Here is a 25960-nt window from a genome sequence, read left to right as displayed (position 1 = left end):
TTGCTCGAGTACTAGAGAAGAGTGCGTGAGGAAAATTTAAGGTCTCGGCCTACCAGCAGCGGGTACTCTTATTTATGGACGCTTTTTATTTACATCGAGGTTAGTCTGCGACAGTTTGTACATTACTTAACCACCAAAGGGGTTACATAATCAGATGGAAACCATTTTATTCTGACTTTTATTTACATCGAGGTTAATCTGCCACAGTTTGTACATGCTTTTATTTAACCACCAGAGGGGTTACATAATTGGACGGAAACCACCTCCCTCATCAATAATGGTCTCTAAACTACAGCACCTATTTATGACTTAATGGAGTTACAAATTTGTCACTACTGGACACAAAGCTAAATCTCAACAAATTATATAAATTATAAACTTGCATTAATGATTACTTTTTCCCTTCCTAGTTTCCTGATTTCTCCCACCTATAAAACATTAGATTCAATGTGAAGAGTAAAAGAGCACCTTAGGCTAGAGGTGGAATATTGTTACATTTTTTTTTTAAGATTTTATTTATCTGAGTGAGTGAGAGCGAGAGCTTATGGGTGGGGGGAGGGGCAGTGGGAGAGGGAGCAGCAGGTTCCTTGCTGAGCAGGGAGCCCCATGGAGGACCTGAACTGAAGGCAGATGCTTAACCCACTGAGCCACCCAGGTGCCCCTACTGTTAATGGCATGAAATACAAAGAAACCCACTAAAAATTTAACCAACTAACATACCTTCAAGTCATTGAGTTCTCATTTAAATCATGGTCATTAGTATTGATGGCAATGGCAATTGCTATTTCTATAGCAGTGCCTCACTTCAAAATTAAAAGGTAAGTAATCGTGAATTTGCTGAAGTAAATTAGCCATAATTTATGGCAATAACTGTATGTACAACCGTATTGCTTAAAATTACTGAATATATGGGGTGCCTGGGTGGTTCAGTTGTTAAGCTTCTGCCTTCAGCTCAAGTCATGGTCCCAGGGGTCCTGGGATTGAGCCTGGCATCAGGCTCCCTGCTTGGACGGGAAGACTGCTTCTCCCTCTCCCACTCCCCCTGCTTGTGTGTGTCTTGTCAAATAAAATCTTTAAAAAAAAAAATCACTGGATATATGAAAGATTCCTAAGACAGCTGTGTTCCAGGGCACTGTATTGACTACACTCAATGGGACAGGTGCAAAAAAATTTCTTAATGTTCATATTAAGATACAGGCAAGTTATAAATGAGCCACAATTTATTATTCAAAAGGTCCGCATGATACTTAGGAAGGCAAGAGGAGCTAATTTTCCTTTTCAATGTGAAACTAGAAATACAAATCAAGAAATTATAGCTATTACAGATAGATGTCTCAAAAGAAGTCTGAAGAAAACAAGTTTATATCCACAAGCTAGTTGGTTAGTAAGCTGCTGGGACTTAATTGCATAGCCCTGTCTTTTGTTGGCTCAAATCTTCAGCAAGTGGGTAAAATAAGTTTTCATAATAGTACTAAAAGGTCAAGGACCCTAAGCATTAAAACTCAAGTCTTAGCCAAAGTTAAGCAGACACTTAAAACACGTATACAGTTGACTCTTGAACATGGGTTTGAACTGCATGGGTCTGCTCATATATGAAATTTTTTTAATAGGTAAGGTAGATGTACATTTTCTTTTCTGTAACTTTATTGTGAGAATACAGTATATAACACATGTAACATAGAAAATATGTGTTAACTGTTTCTGTTACCAGTTAACAGTAGACTGTTAGTAAAATTTTGAGGGGAGTTAAAAGTTACAGGAGGATTTTCAATTCGGAGAGAGGTGGGTTGGTGCCCCTACTACCCACCCCAGCCCCCCAACGCAGGGCATTGTTTGAGTCAACTGTATTTGATATCTGAATTAGAAGCCATTCTGCAAAATATACCCTCTTACCATCTTACTTAGTTCTTCACAGCTTTATAATTAAGTTCTGCTACATTAAGTCCAGTTCAGATCATTCAAAAAATCCTGCCATATTTCAGGAAGGTGAATGTAATAAATGAAAAATGCAATCTCAGATCATAGCTTGTTATATGACTTAGTCTATACATATGTAATGCCTCTGTAGCAAATACGCTTTTAACTGTTACATTATGTGGTGTTGGATTTTCTGGAGCAGTGGCCCCATCCAATTACAGCAAGTAATTGTGAGCAATCAGTAGTTTCCTCTAGCAACTTTTAGTAGTTGCTACAAAAAACCGGTATTAGATTGTCAGTGGAGAGAATGATAAATTGTTTATTTTTGTCATTAAAGAGCAGTAAGATTTCCTCCTCAAATACCCCCTTTTTGAAAAACAGCACAGTTAGGAACTGAGAAGAGGAAATGAGGGAGCAAGTGGTGGTAAACACACAAATGATGCCTACCTCTCCCTACAGGTTTGAGAAATAGGCCAGGTTTAGCTGTCATCTCTGAAAATGGGTAAGGAAATTTTAATCAGTGCGTTCATATATATTTTAAAACCATCCTGGATTACTGTAATAAAATTTTACCTGCCAGGTGTTTTTAAAAGCTAATCAGAAAACTACCATTAAAACCAGTATTTTAACACTGATAGGGTAAGAAAAATAGGCAAAAAAATTAAGCAAGACTCAAAATCCTAATATATTACTACTGCAATACAACATAAGTGATGATCTAAGAACTACAGAATATGTTTTGATAATGGTATAACAGTATGCCTATAGTTATAATAATCTAAAATTAATTTTCTATTTCTAAAATATTACATAAAAATTGATAATAGGTGCACATCCTTAATACATCTTTTTTTCACCCAGTATTTGAAGTTTCCCCACTTCTAATTTTTCTTCTAGTAAAAAAAAAAAAAAAATGTCAAAGTAAGGCATTTTTATAAAAGTCAATAGGTCAGGAGGGCCCTAGGATAGAAGAGAGGCATTTTCATTGTGTTACCTTTCTATGCCACTTAAGAAATTATTGTTTACCTTCGCATGTAAAAAACAAAAACTAATTTTTAAAGATATTTTTAAAAATAATCATGTTTTTAAGCATCATAATTACTACTAGTGACTGGTTAGTCTGCCAGAAGAACAAGGCCAAACAAGGACTTGAGAAATCCTGAAATGATTGATTTAGATTTATCCATGCATTCAAGCTATTAATTTTCTTTTCAACTTGCAAAACTAATGCACCATAGCTAGTTTCCTGAATGTATATAATACACAGGTTTATCCTTTGTTCTAAGTTGAAATATGCATTCAACTGAAGAATGTATTTTGCGTATCGACTGCTCTTTCCAACTCAGATTGTACTTCGTCTCTTTGCCCAGTTTCTATATACTTGGAGTATACAATAACCAAGTGCCTTCCTTTTATAAAAATGATAAACAACAAAAACTAATGATGTACTATATGGTGATTAACATAACAATAAAAAATTTAAAAAATGATAATACTTCTAGAGACAACTACTTTATCCCTCTTACACCTCTGCTTGAGGTGTCACTTACCAGTTGGAAATATAGTTAACAATTATGCGCTGTAAATTTAAAAATGTTTAAAGGGAGGACTAACATAAACAAGGTCTATAGAAAGATCATGTTAAGACTTGGCTTTAAAGATGGAAAAGCAAAATGTATGTGAAATTTGACACAGTTTTCACTTCACAATAATCTAATATTGATAAAAGTGACCTGGCAGTTGAAAATGGATGACATTGGAGTGACTGTTAACTACATTATAAAATAATGTCTTCATAGTTAGCCAGAGATAGCAAAAGACTAAAATGGTACTCCGAAGTTTCAACATGACATTTATATAGCAAGTTGCTAGGTATACACCATGAAATGAACAAATAATATAAAAAGTTTATGTAGATAGGAGATTCATTTTTATTTCTCCAGTGACAATATTCACACTTGAATATAAATTAAAGTCCTGCTTGGACACCAAAGCCAGGTCCTTTGGGTGGTTCAGTCAAAGAGGTAAGACCTCCAGCTGGCTCACAAGAGAAGCGTCCACTCCTGAAAAGAGCAAGTAACATTAAACTATTAATGATTACCATTTATAAATCTTTACCTAAAAAAATAATTGTTACTTCACAACAGCCCAGTTAAGTAACTATTTCTCATCCAAGAGTTACATGGATTATTTAATTCAAATATTTCAACTGCTGCAAGATTTTCAAAAGTTAAATATGAAAACGGACATACCAAAACTCACCATAAATATGAAAAATAACACTACTAGTTCCATTTACTGAGCAGTGTACATATACTATTAGCTCATTTAATCTTTACAACAATGCCATGAGTCAAGTAATACTGGCCTTATTTTACAGATATAAAAATGAAGGCTTAGGGGATTCACCATCTGTCCAAGGATCAGAGCTAAGAACTATAAGAAAATAACACAGGCCCAGAGAACATTTTTAAAAATCATGCTTTAGGGGCGCCTGGGTGGGTCAGTTGGTTAAGCATCTGACTCGTGATTTCAGCTCAGGTCATGATCTCAGGGTTGTGGGATGGAGCCCTGCATTGGGCTCAGCGTGAAGTCCGCTTGAGATTCTCTTCCTCTCTCTAAAATAAATAAATAGGGGCACCTGGGTGGCTCAGTTGGTTAGGCAGCTGCCTTCACCTCAGGTCACGATCCCAGGATCCTGGGATGGAGCCCTGCATCGGGCTCCTTGCTCAGTGGAGAGCCTGCTTCTCCCTCTCCCTCTGCCTGCTGCTCCCCCTGCTTGTGCTCTCTTTCTCTCTGTGTCAAATAAATAAAATCTTAAAAAAAAAAAAAATTAAATCTTTTAAAAAAATCCTGTTTTAATAAACTAGAGCATTACATTTATTCTTTTTATATTTGAATTTTACTTAGATTGAGATCCACAATCACAGTGAACAGAAGAGAATACAGACTTATACGTTATATTCAGAAATAAACAGAGGAATTAAAGGAAATGGGAATTTGAAGATTTAGGAAGGGTGTTCCTTAGAGGCACTGAAAACAATTGGTATTGTTTGGTATACTGAAAACAGTATATTGGTATTCATATTTTTAAAAGCAGTATTAGTAGTATTAACTTTTCAAAAACAGGTTCCAGACCAGAGTAGCTACCCACAGCCACAAAGAAAACAGGAACAGGTCCTTAGGTAGAATCTATGAAGAGAGGTAAGCAGAGAGGTAGAAGAACCTGTCTTTTGTTCACCCCCACACATACTTTCCCAGGTAATCACTCACCTCTGCCCCTGTCTGACCTCTGTTGCTAGAGCCCAGGCTCACACCCACTCTCCTATTTCGCCCCTCCTATTTCCTGGCTTTGTTAATTTACCTGTTCCTGCCACAGATTTCAGCTGAAGAATTGTTCAGTTTACATCTTTTTTTACTCCTTCTTGCTTTGCCCTTCACATTTGTCATCAATCTTACAAGTTTCTTTTTAGAGCCCCAGGAAATCATTTTTTGTTCAGGGGACAGGACAGGGATACCACATAATCTATTACGTTACACAATGCAAGTAACTAAGTCATGTATTGTAATGAAGAGTGCCTACAAAGTCAGAAATTATATTTGCATTATAGGTTCACTATGAAAACCAGATCAAAAAACAGTTACTGTGAACTATCTGTCTGAATCTAAAATTAATGTAGGGTAAGTGGCAAAATGGTATCTAAACTTAATAAAAAACAGTATTTGGCTTTGTAATTTTTTTATGTTAACTAATAACACAGGTATACTTGCTGCTCTTTGCTAATGAAATAATGAAATTATTTTGGAGGAACTTTCTTCTTCCCCTTTACTAGGTTCCCTCTATGGTTTAAGCTCAGCTACTTCTTTACCAACACAAAGGATTCACTTAGGAAGATTATAAAAACTGAGGTTTTGAGAACAATAAATGGGAGAATTAATCATGCACACTGCCTGAACTTTTTTTTTTAAAGATTTTATTTATTTATTTATTTGAGAGAGAGAGAAACAGCATGAGAGGGGAAAGGGTCAGAGGGAGAAGCAGGCTCCCCGCTGAGCCGGGAGCCTGATGTGGGACTCAATCCCAGGACTCCGGGATCATGACCTGAGCCGAAGGCAGTTGCTTAACCAACTGAGCCACCCAGGCGCCCCTGCCTGAACTCTTTAAGGAATTTTGGACTTTTGTATAAGAAAGTAATTTCAAGAGTAATCTGGCCCATTTTCTTAAGTTTATTCCATGCAATTATAGTCCCATGACCTACACTTCAGTGGGGGGGAGGGCAGGGGAGGTTTCAATGGCCTTTTATGTCTGCCTGCAAACTTTCTCTTTCCCTCACCCTTCACAAAATGCACATTAAAATGCTATAAAGGCTGTAAAGTCCACAGATTGTGTTTCATCTACTAATCATATAACTTTCCCCTCATTTTATCTGTAAATATACATCAAACACCAGAGGCATCACGTGATCTAGCCCTTCCATTCACAATTTACACTAGGGTTTTCACTTCATAAAAAACAAAAAATGATTCGCGCCTCAAGTGTTATGCTTAAAATGCCATCTATTAATTACCTTGTTCTTACTACAACTCAAAAGGTAAATCTGGTTTTTTAACCATTCCAACACTACTTGTACATTCATCATTTTAACTTATTTGCATTGTAGAAAACTTGGCCTTTCTGTACATTATGGCTTAGAAGTACTTTTTAAAGAAAAGCCACTTTATGAAAGATTAGTGCTTATCTTTTTAATATTGCTAAGATACACCCACCACTGCCCTCTACTTTTAGTATAAAAAAACAAGTGACTTTACAGTCTAGAGTTATCCATAAGCAACCACCTATATTTTCTTTACACATATTATCTATACCCCATAGAATTCTGCAAAAAGGTATCTTTATAAAACTAAATATGAAGAATTCAAACTGGACTTAAAATTAGTTTTAGTTAACCATACTAAAAAACAACTTCTACTTTTTAATTAGTAATTTCAAAGCAGGTTAAGAAGTTATTTTTGGTACTTAAAAGAAAATGAAAATAACAATCTCAGCACAAATATTTAATGTCAAAATAAAGCACTGCCTTACCATCAGTTTAATATTTCCTTTCTACTCATCATTTACCAAAAACATAAAGAAAGCAGTTCTGAACCACATAGAGACATGAATCTTTTCCTGATTTTGGCCAGGGTAGATCTGGTAATGGTACTCAGAAATCAGGTACTGCTGAACCAGTTTAATTTCTCCAGTTTTTCAAGGACTCACAATGAGCACCTCTTTTACATATGTGAGCAGAGTGCTTTATTATAAAAATAGTAATAAAAAAAGAATCAGCCAGCTTTGGTTAATTTAAAGTGTAACTATAATAGTATTTTGGAGTATAACTATAATTATATTTTGGTTACTACTATAATTGCAGTCTCTTTCATTATACTATATATCCAAAAAACTTGGAGGAGAGGAAAAGTTTTTGTCTTCCAATGCTGGGAAGACATTCTAGAACTACCGTGTCCAAATACAGTCTCTATAGACACCACTTGTAGGTGCTCTGCAATTACTGAAAAGTAAGTAGATTTATCTCCGCTTTTTATTTTTTTTTTAAGATTTATTTATTTTAGAGGGAGAGCACGTGGGGGGGAGGGGCAGAGGGAGAAAGAATCCTCAAGCAGTCTCCCCACTGAGTGCAGAGTCTGACTTGGGGCTCCATCCCAGGACCCTGAGGTCATGACCTGAGCTGAAACCAAGTGTAGGCTGCCCCTCAACTGACTGAGCCACCCAGGTGCCCCTATCTCTGTTTTTTAAATAAGAGGGGCTACAAAGGAAATAAAAATAGGTTCAGAAACCAGTAATTCTGAAGTTTTTGGCTCAAATCTAGAACACTCAAAAAAATCCCAGTGAAGAACTATTTACAATTACTGACAAGCAACATCTCTATTTAAAAATGCTTAACTGTGGGGCGCCTGGGTGGCTCAGTTGGTTAAGTGACTGCCTTCGGCTCAGGTCATGATCCTGGAGTCCCAGGATCGAGTCCCACATCGGGCTCCCTGCTCAGCGGGGAGTCTGCTTCTCCCTCTGACCCTCTCTCCTCTCATGCGCTCTCTCTCTCTCTCTCTCAAATAAATAAAATATTAAAAAAATATATCATTCTTAAAAAAATAAAAAATAAAAATGCTTAACTGTGGTACTTATTAATGTTAAAATACAATGATGTTATAGTATCCTATGTTAAAAACACCAACAAACTAATTTCACCCCCAGTAATCTCATCCAGCCTTAACAGCTTTAAATACCATCTATAATAACTGATGAATCCCCAATTCATATTTCCAGTCCTAATCTATTTCCTAAATTCCAGGTTCAAATATACCTTTCAGCATTCTACCATGGATGTCTAGGAGGCATCACAACTTTAACCTGTCCCAAACAAAGTGACTTTTCTTCTTCAAACTTGCTCTATCCCAAATTTCCTTTTTAAAGGAACCATTGAGGTGCTCAGACCAAAAAGCTAGAAATTACTCATAATTCCTCTGCCCCACAACATGCACTAAATTTTAAACTATTCGCCACACAGTAACTAGCACAATAATTTTAACAAGATTACACATCATTTCCTGCTTTTTGAAAACACTCCTACAACAGCTTTTATTATATTTAGAATTCAACTCAAATTATGTATATGGGCCCCTATCTACCTCTTGAGAGCATACACAGAACTGCTAGAGAGCAGGAAAACATATTTAAAACAGGAATAAAGGGCACATTATAGTTCTTTTAATACATTAAAATACTACATGGCCATTAAACCCTACACATACATTGAGAGAAGGAAAATTATATGGCATAAACAGAAAAAAACAAAGGGCTTAAAACTACATAAAACTACAAACACTTGCTAGTATTAGAAAAAAATTCTGAGCAATATAAGCACTCAGATATGGACAAGGGGTTTGTTTAGCAGCAAAAGTTCAGGTTCATAACTGAAAGAAAAGTAATTAGTATAACACAACTGCAAGATGGGAGCAACTTGGATGAACAGTAAGTTAAAAAAGATCTAAGCATTCTGACTGACTATAAGTACAATTATTGGTGAAATGTACCTGAAGTGAGTGTTGATGTAATTAGGCTGCATTATTTATGTCTAGAACAAAGAAGATAGTCCCACAATGCTCTGCACCGCTCAGTACATATCTCAAATACTGTGATTAGTGGAAGTATCAAGTTAAGAAAGTCAGCCAGAAAAGCTACAGAAGAGGGAAACCAAAACTATGTCATATAAAGAAAAAAAATGAAGCAACGGTAGACATTAATTCTGAGAAAAAGATTTGGGGAAGAGAAGACATCTATTTTAAGTAAAGGAAGAGCTATCATTTAGAAGAGGTATAAAAGTTACCTTGTGTCAGTTCAAAGGGCAGAATTGGACATGTAGGTGGAAATTAGAGGGAGACAGACTTTGGGTCAATCTTCTGGCAGACAGTATGACCTTTAAACAGTGGAATAGATTTTTATTTGTAGTAAATTCCCCTTCTCTCTAAATATTCAAGTAGATACCAGATGATTATCTGAGAGGATTTCAGAGGGAAAAAAATAGTTGCTTTAGATGACAGATTGCTTTCAATACTATCCAAAGCTCCTGACAACTCCAAAGCTCCAACAACTTAGGGGATAATTTTTTTTTTGAGAAAGGGAGAGGGGGGTGGTTAGGAGTTAATGGAGAGGGTGAGAGAGAATCTTAACTCCACACTGGAATGGAGGGCTCGATCTCACAACCCTGAGATCATGACCTGAGTTGAAATCAATGCTTTATTTACTAAGCCACCCAGCTGCCCCTTAAGAGATAAAATTTAAAAAAAAATTTTTTTTAATTTTTAAAAAAGATTTTATTTATTTGACAGAGAAAGAGAGCACAAGCAGGGGGAGCTGCAGGCAGAGGGAGAGGGAGAAGCAGGTTCCCCACTGAGCAGGGAGTCCAATGGGGGACTCAATCCCAGGATCCTGGGATCATGACCTAAGCTGAAAGCAGACACTTAACTGACTGAGCCACCCACACACCCCTAGGGATAATTTTTTTTTTTAATTAAGTTTACATTAGGTTAAGCCATTAAAATTTATTGTATAGAAATAAAAGCATACCTTGGCCCAGGTTTTGGAATTTTGCCAGCTTTGAGCTCATCAATAATTTCTTCGATATCCTTAGGTGTCAGATCCTCCTAGAATAAAAAATTAAAATTACTTCCTATTACTGAAATCTATATAAATCCCTAATATCAGTTAGTTTATTGTTTTTCTGTTTTTCTCAGCTCCCAAGTTAGTCACCAAGGTAGCAGTAACTGATTAACTCCTATGTATAGTATATACTGTTAAATGCAGTATGCAAGAAGAGCTGCGGCTGAAGAGGCAATACAGAGTAGTACTTTCAAGTGAAAGAGTTCTGCATTTGAGTCCTGACTCCCAACATTTAATAGTTAGTAATCTTAAATAAGTTATTCAGCCTCCTTAAGTTTGTTTATTCACTTGTAAACGTACTTCAAGAATGTTTTTGAGGATTCAGTGAGAAAATACATAGAACAGTGCATGACACATGCTCAACAAATGCTGTCCTTGAAGAGTGAGGTACAAATAGTAATTAGCACCAGCAGTCATAATAACATAAAAGTAGATGCCTAACATCTATCTCTAATCTAAAGATAAAATACTCTCATGATATCTTCCTTCTTTCCCATGTAAAATTCACCGTTTCCAAATTCACTTAATTTTTGAACAGAAAGGTAAAAGAAATTACTTTTGGAACATATCTTAATGACCCTGACCCTCCAGTCCCCATTTCAATGACAGCAGCTCTATATTTTATACACTATGTACCTGTGTAAAATTTTTACCTCAAGGGTTCTGATATTTAAAATAATAACAGTTGAAACACACAGATACACATGCCCATGTGCCTAGCTGCACCCTAAGTTTAATCAAAGAGTCAAAATAGAATGGGTAAGATTAAACTAAAAGAAAAATGCCTAAACCATACTCCTACTCCCTCTCTAAAACTGTTAAGTACTTAAGAAAATGTTTTATAGGACTCTGATACTATGCTAGAGAAATCGTGATTCAGCACTGCATCTCCAGTGCCTCACCACATAGAAGTTCTTTAATATTTGTTCAATGCTTAAACATTTATAAAAATAAAACACTGCTTTCAAACTGCTTGGGTTCAACAAATGTTCAGAACCTCATACCTAAAAGGAATCTTTAAGTCATCTAATGATTTTATCTCCAACTTTTTATTATGAAAATTTAAAAACAATACATGAATACCCATATTCCTACCACCTGTATTCAACAACCCAGGATGCTGCAGTACAGCAGCACAGACAGAAACGGAGATAGTTGGCCTGGAGAATTCACTGAAGAACAGTCTGCGATCTCTCCGCTCTGAGGCAGGGGATTGGAAACAGTCTCTTGTGCTCTCTTGGAAGAGACTTGGAAAGCTGCCAGAGAACAAAAGCCCCCAAAAAACGGTTTCCACTGAGCCTATCCCCAGCCACAGGGAGCAGGGCAACTCTGCCCAAACAGGGTTGCCTGAGTAACAGCACGGCAGGCCCCTCCCCCAGAAGACAGGCTGGGAAAACAAGAGACCAGCAACCTCAAGGTCCCTAGAAAACAGGTGCATCTCGCTTGGGTTGTGGTCAATAATTTGGACTCTATACATTCCCTCAACCACCCCTCAACAAAATGACTAAGAGGAACCCTCAAAATAGGAGTCAGAGACTATGACTTATGCCACAGATTTACAAATGGATGCAGATATAACCAAGATGTTGGAGATGGAATTCAGGCTGGCAATTGTGAAGACGAATGCTAGGATGGAGAAATCGATTAATGGCAACATAGAGTCTCTAAGGGCAGAAATGAAAACCGAACTGGCAGAACTTAAAAATGCTATCAATGAGATCCAATCTAATCTAGATCATCTAACAGCTAGGGTAAGCGAAACAGAAGAACAAATTAGTGATTTAGAAAACCAATTAATAGACAAGAAGGAAAAGGGGAGGCCAGGGAAAAACAACTCCGAATCCATGAAAATAGAATCAGAGAAATAAGTAACACCATGAAACGTTGCAATGTCAGAATTATTGGGATCTCTGAAGGGATGGAGAGAGAGAAGACTAGAAGATATATTTGAGCAAAACGTATCTGAGAACTTCCCTAATCTAGGGAATGAAACAAACATTCATGTCCTAGAGGCAGAGAGGACCCCTCCCAAGATCAAGGAAAACAGGCCCACACCCCCGAATGTAACAATAAAACTTGCAAATCTTAGAACCAAGGAAACCATCTTAGGGGCAGTTAGGGAGAAGAGATTCCTTACTTACAGAGGGAGGAATATCAGAATAACGTCAGACCTATCCACAGAGACCTGGCAAGCCAGAAAGGGCTGCAAGACGTATTCAGGGTACTAAATGAGAAGAACATGCAGCCAAGAATACTTTTTCCAGCAAGGCTGTCATTTAGAATGGACGGAGAGATGCAGAGCTTCCATGACCAGCAGAAACTGAAAGAATATGTGACCACTAAGCCGGCCCTGCAAGAAATATTAAGGGGGGGGTTCTATAAAAGGAGAAAGACCCCAAGAGTGATATACAACAGAAATTTACAGGGACAATCTATAAAAACAAGGTCTTCACAGGCACCATGATGAGAATTAATTCATATCTTTCAATAATCACTCTCAACGTGAATGGCCTAAATGCTCCCATAAACGGCACAGGGTTGCAGATTGGATAAAAAGGACCCATCCATATGCTGTCTACAACAGACTCATTTTGAACCTAAAGATACATCCAGACTGAAAGTGAAGGGATGGAGATCCATCTTCCATGCCAATGGACCTCAAAAGAAAGCTGGGGTAGCAATTCTTATATCAGACAAATAAGATTTTAAACTAAAGGCTGTAGTAAATATCTACACCTCCAACATGGGAGCAGCCATCTACATAAGCCAACTGTTAACCAAAATAATCATATTGATAACAATACATTAATTGTAGGAGACCTCAATACGCCACTCTCGGCAACAGACAGATCATCTAACCTGAAAATCAACAAAGAAACAAGAGCTTTGAATGACACACTGGACCAGATGGACCTCACAGATATATACAGAACATTCCACCCTAAAACAACAGAATATTCATTCTTCTCGAGCACACACAGAACTTTCTCCAGAACAGACCACATACTGGGTCACAAATCAGGTCTCAACCGATACCAAAACACTGAGATTATTCCCTGCATCTTCTCAGACCATAATGCTTTAAAACTGGAACTCAATCACAAGAAAAAATTTGGAAGAAATTCAAACACTTGGAAACTAAAGACCACTTTGCTCAAGAATGTTTGGGTCAACCAGAAAATCAAAGAAGAACTTAAACAATTCATGGAAACCAATGAGAACGAAAACACATCAGTCCAAAACCTATGGGATACTGCAAAGGCAGTCCTAAGGGGGAAATACATAGCCATCCAAGCCTCACTCAAAAATATAGAAAAATCCCAAATTCACCAACTAACTACACCTTAAAGAACTAGAGAAAAAGCAACAAATGATGCCTAAGCCACGCATTAGAAGAGAAATAATTAAGATTAGAGCAGAGATCAATGAATTAGAAACCAGAAACACAGTAATCAAATCAACAAAACTAGAAGCTGGTTCTTTGAAAGAATTAATAAAATCGATAAACCAGGGTGCCTGGGTGGCTCAGTTGGTTAAGCGACTGCCTTCGGCTCAGGTCATGATCCTGGAGTCCTGGGATGGAGTCCCGCATCGGGCTCCCTGCTCAGCAGGGAGTCTGCTTCTCCCTCTGACCCTCTTCCCTCTCGTGCTTTCTATCTGTCATTCTCTCTCTCAAATAAATAAATAAAATCTTTAAAAAAAAAAAAGATCGATAAACCACTGGCAGACTTAATGCAGAAGAAAAGAGAAAGGACCCAAATTAACAACATTATGAATGAAAGGGGAGAGATCACAACTAACATCAAGGAAATAGAAACAATTATTAGAAATTATTATCAACAACTATATGCCAATAAATTGAGCAACCTGGAAGAAATGGATGCCTTCCTGGAAACCTATAAACTCCCAAGACTGAAACAGGAAGAAACTGACAACCTGACTAGGCCAATAACCAGTAACGAGACTGAAACAGTGATCAAAAACCTCCCAAAAAACAAGAGTCCAGAGCCTGATGGATTCCCTGGGGAGTTCTACCAAACATTCAAAGAAGAAATAATACCTATTCTCCTGAAACTGTTTCAAAAAATAGAAACAGAAGGAAAGCTTCCAGACTCATTCTATGAGGCCAGCATTACCTTAATCCCCAAACCAGGCAAAGACCCCATGAAAAAGGAGAATTTCAGACTGATATCCCTGATGAATATGGATTCCAAAATCCTCAACAAAATCCTAACTAATAGGATCCAACAATACATTCAAAGGATCATCCACCACGACCAAGTGGGATTTATCCCCAGGATGCAAGGGTGGTTCAACATTTGCAAATCAATGTGATAGAACACATTAATAAGAGGAGAGAGAAGAACCATATGGTCCTCTCAATTGACACAGAAAAAGCATTAGACAAAAATACAGTATCCTCTCCTGATTAAAATTCTTCAGAGCATAGGGATAGAGGGAACATTCCTCAAGTTCATAAAATCCATCTATGAAAAACCCACAGCAAATATCATCCTCAAGGAGGAAAAGCTGAGAGCCTTTCCCTTAAGATCAAGAACACGACAAGGATGCCCACTCTCGCCACTATCGTTCAACATAGTACTAGAAGTCCTAGCAACAGAATCAAACAAAAAGAAACAAAGGGTATACAAATTGGCAAAGAAGAAGTCAAACTCTCTCTCTTCGCAGATGACATGATACTTTATGTGGAAAATCCCAAAAGACTCCACCCCCAAATTACTAGAACATATAGCAATTCAGTAATGTGGCAGGATACAAAATCAATGCACAGAAATCAGTTGCTTTCTTATACACTAACAACACAACTGTAGAAAGAGAAATTAGAGAAACGATTCCACTTACATTAGCACCAAAAACCATAAGATACCTAGGAATAAGCCTAACCAAAGAGGTAAAGGAACTACAGAACACTCATGAAAGAAACTGAAGAAGACACGAAAAGATGGAAAAACATTCCATGCTCATGGATCAGAAGAATAAACACTGTTAAAATGTCTATGCTACCCAGAGCAAACTATAACTTCAATGCCATCCCAATCAAAATTCCAATGACATTTTTCAGAGTGCTGGAACAAACAATTCTAAAATTTGTATGGAATCAGAAAAGACCCTAAATCGCCAAGGAAATGTTGAAAAACAAAGCTGGGGGCATATGTTGCCTGATTTCAAGCTATATTACAAAGCAGTGATCACCAAGACGGCATGGTACTGGCACAAAAACAGACATATAGACCAATGGAAGAGAATAGAGAGCCCTGATATGGACCCTCAACTCTATGGCCAAATCATCTTTGACAAAGCAGGAAAAAATACGTAATGGAAAAAAAAAAAACAGTCTCTTCAGTAAATGGTGCTGGGAAAATTGGACAGCTATATACAGAAGAATGAAACTTGACTATTCTCTAACACCATACACAAAGATAAACTCAAAATGGATGAAAGACCTCAATGTGAGACAGGAATCCATCAAAATCCTAAGGCAGTAACCACTTTGACATCAGCCACAGCAACTTCTTTGAAGATACATCTCCAAAGGCTAGTGAGACAAAAGCAAAAATGAACTTTTGGGACTTCATCAAGATAAAAAGCATCTGCACAGCAAAGGAAACAGTCAACAAAACGAAAAGACAACCCACAGAATGGGAGAAGATATTTACAAATGACACTACAGATAAAGGGCTGGTATCCAAGATCTATAAAGAACTTCTCAAATTCAACACCCAAAAAACAAGTAAGTCAAAAAATGGGCAGAAGACATGAACAGACATTTCTCCAAAGAAGACATACGAATGGCTAACAGACACATGAAAAAATGTTCATCACCATTAGCCATCAGGGAAATTCAAATCAAAACCACACTGAGATACCAGTTAGAATGGCAAAAATTGACAAGGCAAGAAACAACAAATGTTGGAGAGGTTGTGGAGAAAGGGGAACCCTCTTATACTGTTGGTGGGAATGCAAGTTGGTACGGCCACTTTGGAAAACAGTGTGGAGGGTGCCTCAAAAAATTAAAAATAGCGCTACCCTATGACCCAGCAATTGCACTCCTGGGTATTTACCCCAAAGACACAGATGTAGTGAAAAGAATGGCCATATACACCCCAATGTTCATAGCAGCTATGTCTGCAATAGCCAAACTGTGGAAAGAGTCAAGATGCCCTTCAACAAATGAATGGATAAAGAAGATGTGGTCCATATATACAAGGAATATTACTCAGCCATCAGAAAGGCTGAATACCCAACTTTTACATCCACATGGATGGGACTGGAGGAGGTTATGCTAAGTGAAGTAAGTCAAGCTGAGAAAGTCAATTATTATATGGTTTCACTTATTTGTGGAACATAAGGAATAGCATAGAGGACATTAGAAGGAAGGGAAAAATGAAGGGTGGGAAATCGGAGGGAGAGATGAACCATGAGAGACTATGGACTCTGAGAAACAAACTGAGGGTTTTAGAGGGGAGGGGGGTGGGGGATGGGTCAGCCCAGTGATGGGTATTAAGGAGGGCACGTACCACATGGAGCACTGGGTATTATACAAAAACAATGAATCATGGAACACTACATCAAAAAATAATGATGTATTATATGGTGACTAACATAACAAAATAAAATTAAAAAAAAAAAAGGAAAGAAAACCTAGGAAGACAAGTGGAACACCAAGCAAACCTCGTTTCAGAGTTTCATAGCCCAAAGGGTCAAGGGACAAAGCTGCAGGCTATAGGACACATACCAAACACACAAAGTTAAGACCCTAAAAGGCTATTGCCTCAGGAGTAAACTAGATATTAAACTGTTCCTCAAAAAGAACTGCTAGTCTAGAACCTTACACATTGGAGCAACAGGGGATGGTATAAGGAGAGGAGCTTTCTTTTGGAACAGTAGTATTTACAGGATCAAGAAAGAAGTAAAGCAAATACCTTCCTGATGAATCCACACACAGTGCAGGAATCAATTTCCACGAATAAATTTCTCAGAAGTATGAACTAATAATGTATGAAAACCATTATATATAATTACGGTAGCAAGAAATCTTTTTAAAAAGATAACTAGAAAATTCCACACACTTGGGAGACTAATACTTCTAAAAATCACAGGCCAAAGGAGAAATCAAAATGCATATTTTAGGGGTGCCTGCATGGCTCAGTCGGTTAAGCGTCTGCCTTTGGCTCAGGTCATGATCCCAGGGTGCTGGGACTGAGCCCCACGTTGAGCTCCCTGCTCAGCGGGGAGCCTGCTTCTCCCTTTCCCTTTGCGCCTCCCTCCCCCCCATGCATGCTCGCTCTTCCTCTCAAATAAAGAAATAAAATCTTTTAAAAATGCATATTTAAAAATATTTAGAACTAAATGATAAAAATATTACTTATCAAAACTTGTGAGATCCAGCTATAAAGCAGTACTTATAGGAATGATACCATCTCTAAAATTTTTAAAACAAGCAATATAATATATTAGTATGGCTGGATACATATACTCAAGGAGTTTAAAAACATGGACAGGAAGAATACACCCTAAATTTATGACAGTGGTTATCTGTGGAAATGAAAGGAATAGGATTTTGGGGGCATAGGAGTGGTTTACCTGCATCTGAAGCTTACTTCTATTCTACAAATAATAATAATGATGATAAAAACAATAATACCTAGTAACAGTAAGTAGATATTTTATATCTGTTAAATCTTGGTGGTTATTTTCTGTATTTCTATGTAAATTATTTTTCATAATTTAAAAGCTTTTAAAATATGTCATCATCTCCTGGAGTTAAATGCAAAATGTTTAAAGATAATTTTTAAAAACCTTCTGGTGGACAACAATGTGGAAGCTAAACTTGACATATTTTTATGCAAAGCTTTTCAATTCTTTGTTTTTTAATAAACTTTGGAAAACAGAAAAAAAAACCTTCTGGATATTTATGCAGTTTCTTCTAAATGAGTAATTCAGAAACTTACATCTACAGGAAAGGAAACCAAATATTTAAAATATTTTAAATATGAGATCATACAACTTTAATTTATATTAAATACTCACATAGTAGTTGTCATTTATTTGAACCATTGGTGCATTTACACAGGCCCCTAAACATTCCACCTCTATAAGAGTGAAAAGTTTATCAGGTGTAGTCTCCCCAACCTTTATTCCTAAAAATATAAATAATCACTGTAAGGACCAGGTTATATTTTAATAGCAATGTGGCTTAAAAAAACAACAACAAATTACAGAGGTATACAAAAAGTACTGAAGAACATTAACTTTCTTCAACAAAACAACTCTGTATAATTATACCAGAACATTCAAGGATTTCTTAAATGGACTTATTCCTTTAAAAACAGTTAAGATTTCAGGGGACTCATCTCCAGTGTTTGCTGTTATAGAGCAGTATATCAGAATATAGTATGTTCATTTTGATTGTGATAGTTAACGTACTATTATCAGTCACACTATCAGATTGCCAAAGACTCAGAAAACTGCTAATGTCAAAGATCATTAAGACTACAAAGAAAACATACTCTCCTATCTTCAGGGAAGACATTCTGGCAAAATATAGTAAAATTTGACTCAACAATTCTATTCTTGTAAACAACCTCGGTATACAATAGGACAATCATGCAAAGATATGTATGCATGAAAGTAACTGCAGAATAACTTAGAAAAACAAGGCAGGCATATATATGCTACAGCCAAAATAAAGTACAAAAAGCAAATAGACATATTTGTGTTTTTAATAATGAAAATAAGCAAAACAACATAAAATCTAAAACCAATTATACCCAACTATTAGAATTTCTAAGGGTGAAATTTTGAGCAGACTCCAGCTTTCTGTTTTATATACTTCAATAGAGCCCAACTATTTTTACAACATGCAAATACTTTATATTCGGTAGCAACAAGATTAAAGTATACCTCCTTTTACTTCATTTGATATGTAGAGCTATAAATGCAGCAATGGCAGTTTTATATGGAAAAATGTTCTTATAATTTTATAAATGCCACTCTAATAACATCTTATTTCAAATTTCCCTTTCTGAAGCATTCTTACTGTTCTCATATCTTATTTGTTCCAAGACTCATTTGGAAGAATACAAGGACAATAAAATCACTTTTTTATGTACCACATGCTATTATTACACAATGAGTGAAACTTAATTTCTAAACAATGAAAACTTTAAAACCCCTAGAAGCTTTTCAAACATACTTAATGATTATGGGGAAAAAGAGGTGAAAACTCAACTTTGAGGCTGAGAACTAAGGAAAAATACAAGATAAGAACAAATAAAGGTGGGCAACCACAGTAAGACAAAAATTTACTGAAGTACAGATCAGATCCAATAAGATGGCAAACACTGGAAAACTCGGGTAGAAATGGGTCAAATCTAGAAAGACAATCCTATTTTTCATAAAAGTTATAAATACAATGTGTCCCATACCAAGCTTTTTCTGAATGGCCTCCAGTATGCTGTCAGAGTTTCGAAGCATGCAAGGTGTAGTAGTGCAGACCTGAATGTGATACTTTCCAACTGGCTTTCGATTATACATTGTATAAAAAGTTGCTACTTCATATACTCTCATTGGAGGTACTTGTAAAACTTCTGCAACCTAAAATATTAGGAAATTTTTAAATAATTACAATGTTTATTAATTGAGATTTAGGTATGTTGTAAAGAGCATAATTTCAATTTGGTAAAAATGTAAAACTTCTTCATAATCAGAAAATATACTTGTACTTGATATTTGGGAGGTATAAGTCCTTCTACACTTAAATCGCGCAGAGCCCAGAAGCTAATGGTTACAGCACCTCCTCCACTTTACCCCATGCCCCATCTCTGCAAAAATGATCTTCTTTTTCTCTAAATCTTTAAGTCTTTCACTGTTAAGAATTTCTACTTTGATCATTTCAACTCTCATATTTTATAATTTAAAATTTCTAAATAGCAAAAATTTGGTGACCATGCCCCAATAAATTAAATACTTGTATGTTTTCAACCCTTCACCAATTTTTTAAAAAGCCTTGATGTTACTAGTGATGTACACTGCATGCAAATGGTATGGCAACACAAAAAAGGGGCGAGAATCAAAACTCACCTATTAGTATTGATTTACATATCTACACACTTTATATACACACAAACCACACACACAACACATACATAACTCTCCAGAACAATCCAAAAACACTACTTCTATTTCAAATTGCAACACTCTACAAAAATCGTATGGACTAGTACTTCCCAACCCTTCAAATCAAGGTATTTATAGTAAATATTTCTTTTGACACAGTGGTGTTCAGAACCAAGGGAATCATTATCTGAGCACAACTCTCTTGATCAGGGCAAGTCTATTAAGGAAAACAAGGTTGTTTTAGCTGTTTGCCAGGGATAGTCCACATATAGTCTATTATGACTATCATCCTGGCTACAACTTTACAGGTGACCTAACATCATTAATCTATCTGGTCATAAGATTTGATATCTGGCATTCTTAAAAATTATGCATATTTCCATGTTTTGACATAAAAGATGAGTTTGTTAAATGGCATTTCAGATGACAAATATGTTGAACTTTCTCATATTAGAGATTCTAAAGGATATGTATTCTCAAAAGACATCTAATCATGGCTCACTTGTGAACGTAACTATGCTAAATTTAATTTGGTGACACTAAACCAGGCATGTACCTCTGAATCTGGGAGCTCTCTCAAAACACACATGCTGGAGCCAGAAAATACACACGCTGGAGCTCTACCACTGATGCCTAACTGAAAAAGCTCCCCTGGGGATGCTGCTGTCTATCTCCCTACACCTTAGTGATGGTTAAGGTACTAACGTGTGAGCTTCTGGGTATTGTTTTGGTCGTAAGGTTGGGTTTTCCTCTGGGGGCGGGGAGCCAAACAAACAGTAACATTAAAGTCTCAAATATTAAAATAGAATCTTGATTCTATTCTCTGTACACTATTTCCTGCCTCTCACACATATACATTCAATTCTAAATAGAACAGGACAATACTTATGAAACATTTTCACCTTGGTTGTCTTTATTTTATTTCATTCTGTTAAGCTTGCCATTCAGCAAGACTTCCAACACATTTGCCATTATTAAAGACTGAATTTTGGGGACGCCTAGCTTGCTCAATTCAATAGAGCATGCAACTCTTGATCTCAGGGTTCTAAGTTCAAGCCCCATGTTGGGTGCAGAGATTATTTTAAAAAAATAAAATAAAATCAGGGCGCCTTGGTTGCTTAGTCATTAAGCACCTGCCTTCAGCTCAGATCATGATCCCAGAGTCCTGGGATTGAGCCCCGCATGGGGCTCCCTGCTTGGCGGGAAGCCTGCTTCTCCCTTCCCTACCTCCCCCTGCTTGTGTTCCCTCTCTCGCTGTGTCTCTGTCAAATAAATAAATAAAATCTTAAAATAAATGAATAAAATAAAATCTTTAAAAACGTCAATCTTTGCAGAAAAGAAAAAAGCATACCTAAATCGTTATTTAGAAAGTTTGCTATTATAAAACAAAAAACAATGTTAAGTAATTTAGAAACACCCAAAGAGCTATGTGATTTACTGGAAAAGAAAAAACACCTGACTATATTTTACTAAGTATAGTACCAATGAAACTTGCTTTGTAACATTTTTCAGTCAAAAATAATTAAAATAGTAATAAAATAATAATGGTCCATAACCATGTTAGAATACTATACAAAGCAAATTAAGAGATACGAACAAAATCTAAAATCTGCCTACGGCATTCCATTAGATCAACTGAAGACATTCCTATTCTTTAAGAAAGATGATAATGGTCTAGCCGAATAGACCAAATAAAATTTAGAAAGTGAAAAAGAGAAATGAAGTATAGTAGAATCTCTGCAATAGTCAAGTAGCAAATGCACTGAATTGGAAATGGTCCAGTCCCAACTCTATCACTTAGGAATCATAACATAATAATTTGTAGAGATCTACACTAGTTCAAAATCTTCACTACAGATGACGAAGTAAGTCCACAGAAAAACCAGATCTCTTAGCTCAAAGTCAAATGTATTTTCCATTATATCACACTTGCTTCTTATTTGTGTGATTCTCATAAGAATCATATGATTTTTGTATGGCATTTCATAACTATACCCTGCAACATAATACCACAAAAACATAATTAATATATATTAATAATATAACTATATTCATATATATGTGAACAAATGTGAAATATGGATTACTGTTGAAACCACAATTAGAAAAAATGAGTCTTAAAAATGTATGAATAGACTAACCTTTAAATGGGTCACCCATACCATTTCTGTATGTTGCTAATTATCAAGCCTAGGGTGCCATCAAATACTATGTATTATATAAATTTTATTAAAGCCTGTAGCCAAAGATGCAAAATAATAAAAAGATTCATATTAGCTGTGAGCAGATCCTTTTCTCCATTATTTTAGTGTTTAAACAGCACATTAATTTTCAGAATATCTTGACAGCAAATTATACACATGTGGAATCTTTTATCTTTACTATGGCCATTTCTTTCAAAAAGGGAAAAAAGAGAAAACTACTTTCACTATAATGCCTTTACTATTTCCTGCAAGGATAAGAAGCTCAACCTTTTCAGTTCTCCACATTAAGAGAACCAACAAAAACACACATCTGAGGAAACATAAATGATTAAAAGCTTCAAATTCCTAGATTCTAACATTAATAACCGCCAGAGGAATTTCTACATAAGGAAGAAATTCATAGTCTCTCCTCTTTTCAAACTAACACAAAAATGATTTTGGTACCTTGTTCATAGCAGAGATGGGCAGCCATCCATTCTGTCTTTGGGCTAAATCCAGGACTGGAAGCACAGCTGCTGCTTTATGTCCTTCTGGATAGTTTTTTACAATTGCCTCTATCCTCTGTATCAAAGAAAAAGCACATATTTTGATATATCTGGAAAATATTAAATATTTTATAAATTATACTGTTAATTTAGTCATACCTTATAGTTTTCTGGTGTGAAATCAAATGGAGTATCTGGGTTATTCTCAGGAGTATCTCTGTGCTATATAAAGGGAAAAAATATTTTCCAAAATTATCAAAATTCCCTCAAAAGTATGAACAGCTCTGTATATTACTATACTACTACTGATGACTTAATTTCTTCACTTTAATTCTGACATTATATAATCTATCCTTGCATCAAAAAGAATGGCTAATTATTAAATACACATGACTATGATTAACAAAGTAATGTTAACAGAATTCAAAATTTCAGAAAAGTTTTAGAAATCACTCTTTAATAATTATGAGAACTAGTTGTAGGACCAAACCCAAAAAAAGTATTATCCAACTTGATTAGAGAACAGGATCTTCTAATGTAATTACCAAAAACCCAATCGCTGGAAGACTTATAAAATCAAGACACAAAATTTTGAGTATGCACGTAACATGCATTGTTCCAAAAGTGTGTATCAGATTATCAAAAGGACCCACTGTGTTAGGAAGGTACACAAGCACGACCTCTTCCCCACATAACAAAAACTAGTTAATGGCAAGAAGCTTTATTTCTTTTCTACAAAGAGAACAGGCCCTCTTAAAAAACTGACAAGAAATGGCATGTCAACAGGAAATCAAATGAGTCACACTGAGATTAACACTTACATCAATTAATGTTTAGTATGTTTGGTGAACACAGAACTGAATCCCTCAATATGTTAACTCTTAAAGTTCTGCTTTTTCAAAGATATAAAAGAGGAAAAGAAAATGGAAACTTTGGACAATGATCTCAAATATGTGGCAAATTTAATACTTTTAGACAAACATGAAAAAATATAAAGCAGGAATCTACTCAATAGATGGCTAACTCATTTATTAAGACTCAGCCTGGAAATAATTCAGTTAACAAAACTGTACCACTAACTCTAAATCATCCTACAAGGCCACTAAATTGCCTTTAAACAACACAAGATTGATCCCTGAAAACTGCGCCTTATCACAGAAAGGAGATACATTATCTTATCTCTGAATTGTACAACTAAGCTGGTGAGTTCATGGACATCTACCTGTAGTTAAAACCTGGAAACCAAAAATATAAAGGAACTACTAATGTATTCACTGTATTACTAAAATCCATGAGTTTTAAACTAGTGCCATTTTGGGATTCCCCAAGTTGCAGCCACAGAATCTTTCGTCAGCCAATATGACTGATTTTTAAGAACCCAAAGTGAGACTAGAAATCAGTTTAGGGCTCACAGTAATTTCACCAAAAAAATAATGTCAATTCAGAGGTACCCTGGTGTCAACTTAAACTCAAGAGGTTCAACTGGAATCACACATCTTTTGAAATTTAATGAATTCAATTAGCTATACTTAAATCACCACAATGGCTAGCATATACCAAGGACATTGGTGTTTAAGATATCTTGGATTGTTACAGTAGTTTTACCCAAATTTCCAAGTCTTTCCATTCTGAAGAAATTGGAGTAATTACTTACCACAAATAAGGCTCCTCCAGCTCCATTTTGCACAGCTGTCTTATGTAAATTCCTTGTATGTCTCCCCTAAAATTTTAAGAAAATTTAGTAAATCATAAGCCTTAAGAAATTTTTCATGAGTAAATACCTTAAGATCCATAATTTAAAACAACAGACTCAATTTATATAAGTAAAAGATCTTAGGAGATATGGCTCACTGTGCTACACCCTGCCCATCTCTATTTCAGGAGAGGTATAAAGAAATGGAAATCCAAGGTAAGGTTATTAACCTGCCTAAGATAACACATGAGTCCATGGAAGAACCAGGTCCACAACCTATATATCTCCTAAGTCATGTACCCTTTCTACTACACTCTCGTCAGCATGCATTAGGAGAGTTGATATTCCATTAATTTATGGCCTTTCACTTTTTTCTGAATCAAGCTGGATGCCAGCTTTCATTCAATGTGGGCTTTCATAAACATGTTTTCATTCTGTACAAATGAGTCATATACTCTTGCACAAATGAGTCAAGTATAGCCCCCTTTTCAATTCTTTATGAATTAGTTTAGAAACTCCAGCCATAAAGTTTCAGAAAGCTGCTTATGATGCTAAGCGGTGACCATAGTCAGCCGTTTTAGAAGGAATCCATTTGATTACTTTCCGTTGCATTTTATTTCTCTTTGCCCTGTTGCTCCCCCCAACACCCTTACCACCCTCCCTGCCACCACCAAAAGCAATTCAATCACTATTCAGAAAGCCTCTGATTTCTGAGTTCTACTAATCACACAATGGTAGAACACTGGATTAAACCAAGCATGAAACTAGCAAAAGTTGGACAATTCAAAGAAAGCAAATATAATAGAGAAGTAAAAGCAGTGATACAATCATGTATTTAACTTTTCCCTAGGTCCAAATATTTCAGTTGAAGAAATAAGTTTATGTAAACACTTGTTTAACAAGAAAAGATCCAAGTACAGAATGTGGCACATACAGAATGACTAAAATTAACAAGTCAGGAAATGACAGATGTTGGTGAGGATGCGGAGAAAGGGGAACCCTCCTACACTGTTGGTGGGAATGCAAGCTGGTGTAGCCACTCTGGAAAACAGTATGGAGGTTCCTCAAAAAGTTGAAAATAGAGCTACCTTATGACCCAGCATTTGCACTACTAGGTATTTACCCCAAAGATACAAATGTAGTGATCCGAAGGGGCACTTGCACCCTAATGTTTATAGCAGCAATGTCCACAATAGCCAAACTGTGGAAAGAGCCCAGATGTCCATTGACAGATGAATGGATAAAGAAGATGTGGTGTGTATGTATACACACACACACACACACACACACACACACACACACA

General features: G+C 36.2%; 1 protein-coding gene across 3 annotated transcripts in view; it reads right to left on the bottom strand.

The window, feature by feature from the left end:
- Positions 1–164: 164 nt before the first annotated feature.
- Positions 165–25960, bottom strand: part of NDUFV2 (NADH:ubiquinone oxidoreductase core subunit V2) — a 41696-nt gene continuing 15900 nt past the window's right edge. For all 3 annotated transcript variants that reach the window (XM_088019723.1, XM_028123931.2, XM_028123930.2), the window contains 7 exons: positions 24619–24684; positions 23124–23186; positions 22924–23040; positions 19585–19753; positions 18188–18297; positions 10043–10119; positions 165–3980 (listed from right to left, as the gene is read on the bottom strand). In XM_088019723.1, the coding sequence (XP_087875849.1) occupies positions 3887–3980; positions 10043–10119; positions 18188–18297; positions 19585–19753; positions 22924–23040; positions 23124–23186; positions 24619–24684 (696 nt within the window). In that variant the 3' untranslated portion in view covers positions 165–3886. The remainder of the gene's footprint in view (positions 3981–10042; positions 10120–18187; positions 18298–19584; positions 19754–22923; positions 23041–23123; positions 23187–24618; positions 24685–25960) is intronic.

Source organism: Eumetopias jubatus, unplaced genomic scaffold, assembly GCF_037043125.1.
Source record: "Eumetopias jubatus isolate StellerSeaLion01/CBP00866 unplaced genomic scaffold, mEumJub1_p1.0 scaffold_16, whole genome shotgun sequence".
NCBI classification, from domain to species: Eukaryota; Metazoa; Chordata; class Mammalia; order Carnivora; family Otariidae; genus Eumetopias; species Eumetopias jubatus.
Note: the sequence above shows the minus strand (reverse complement) of the source record. Positions and strands in the feature narration are given on the sequence as shown.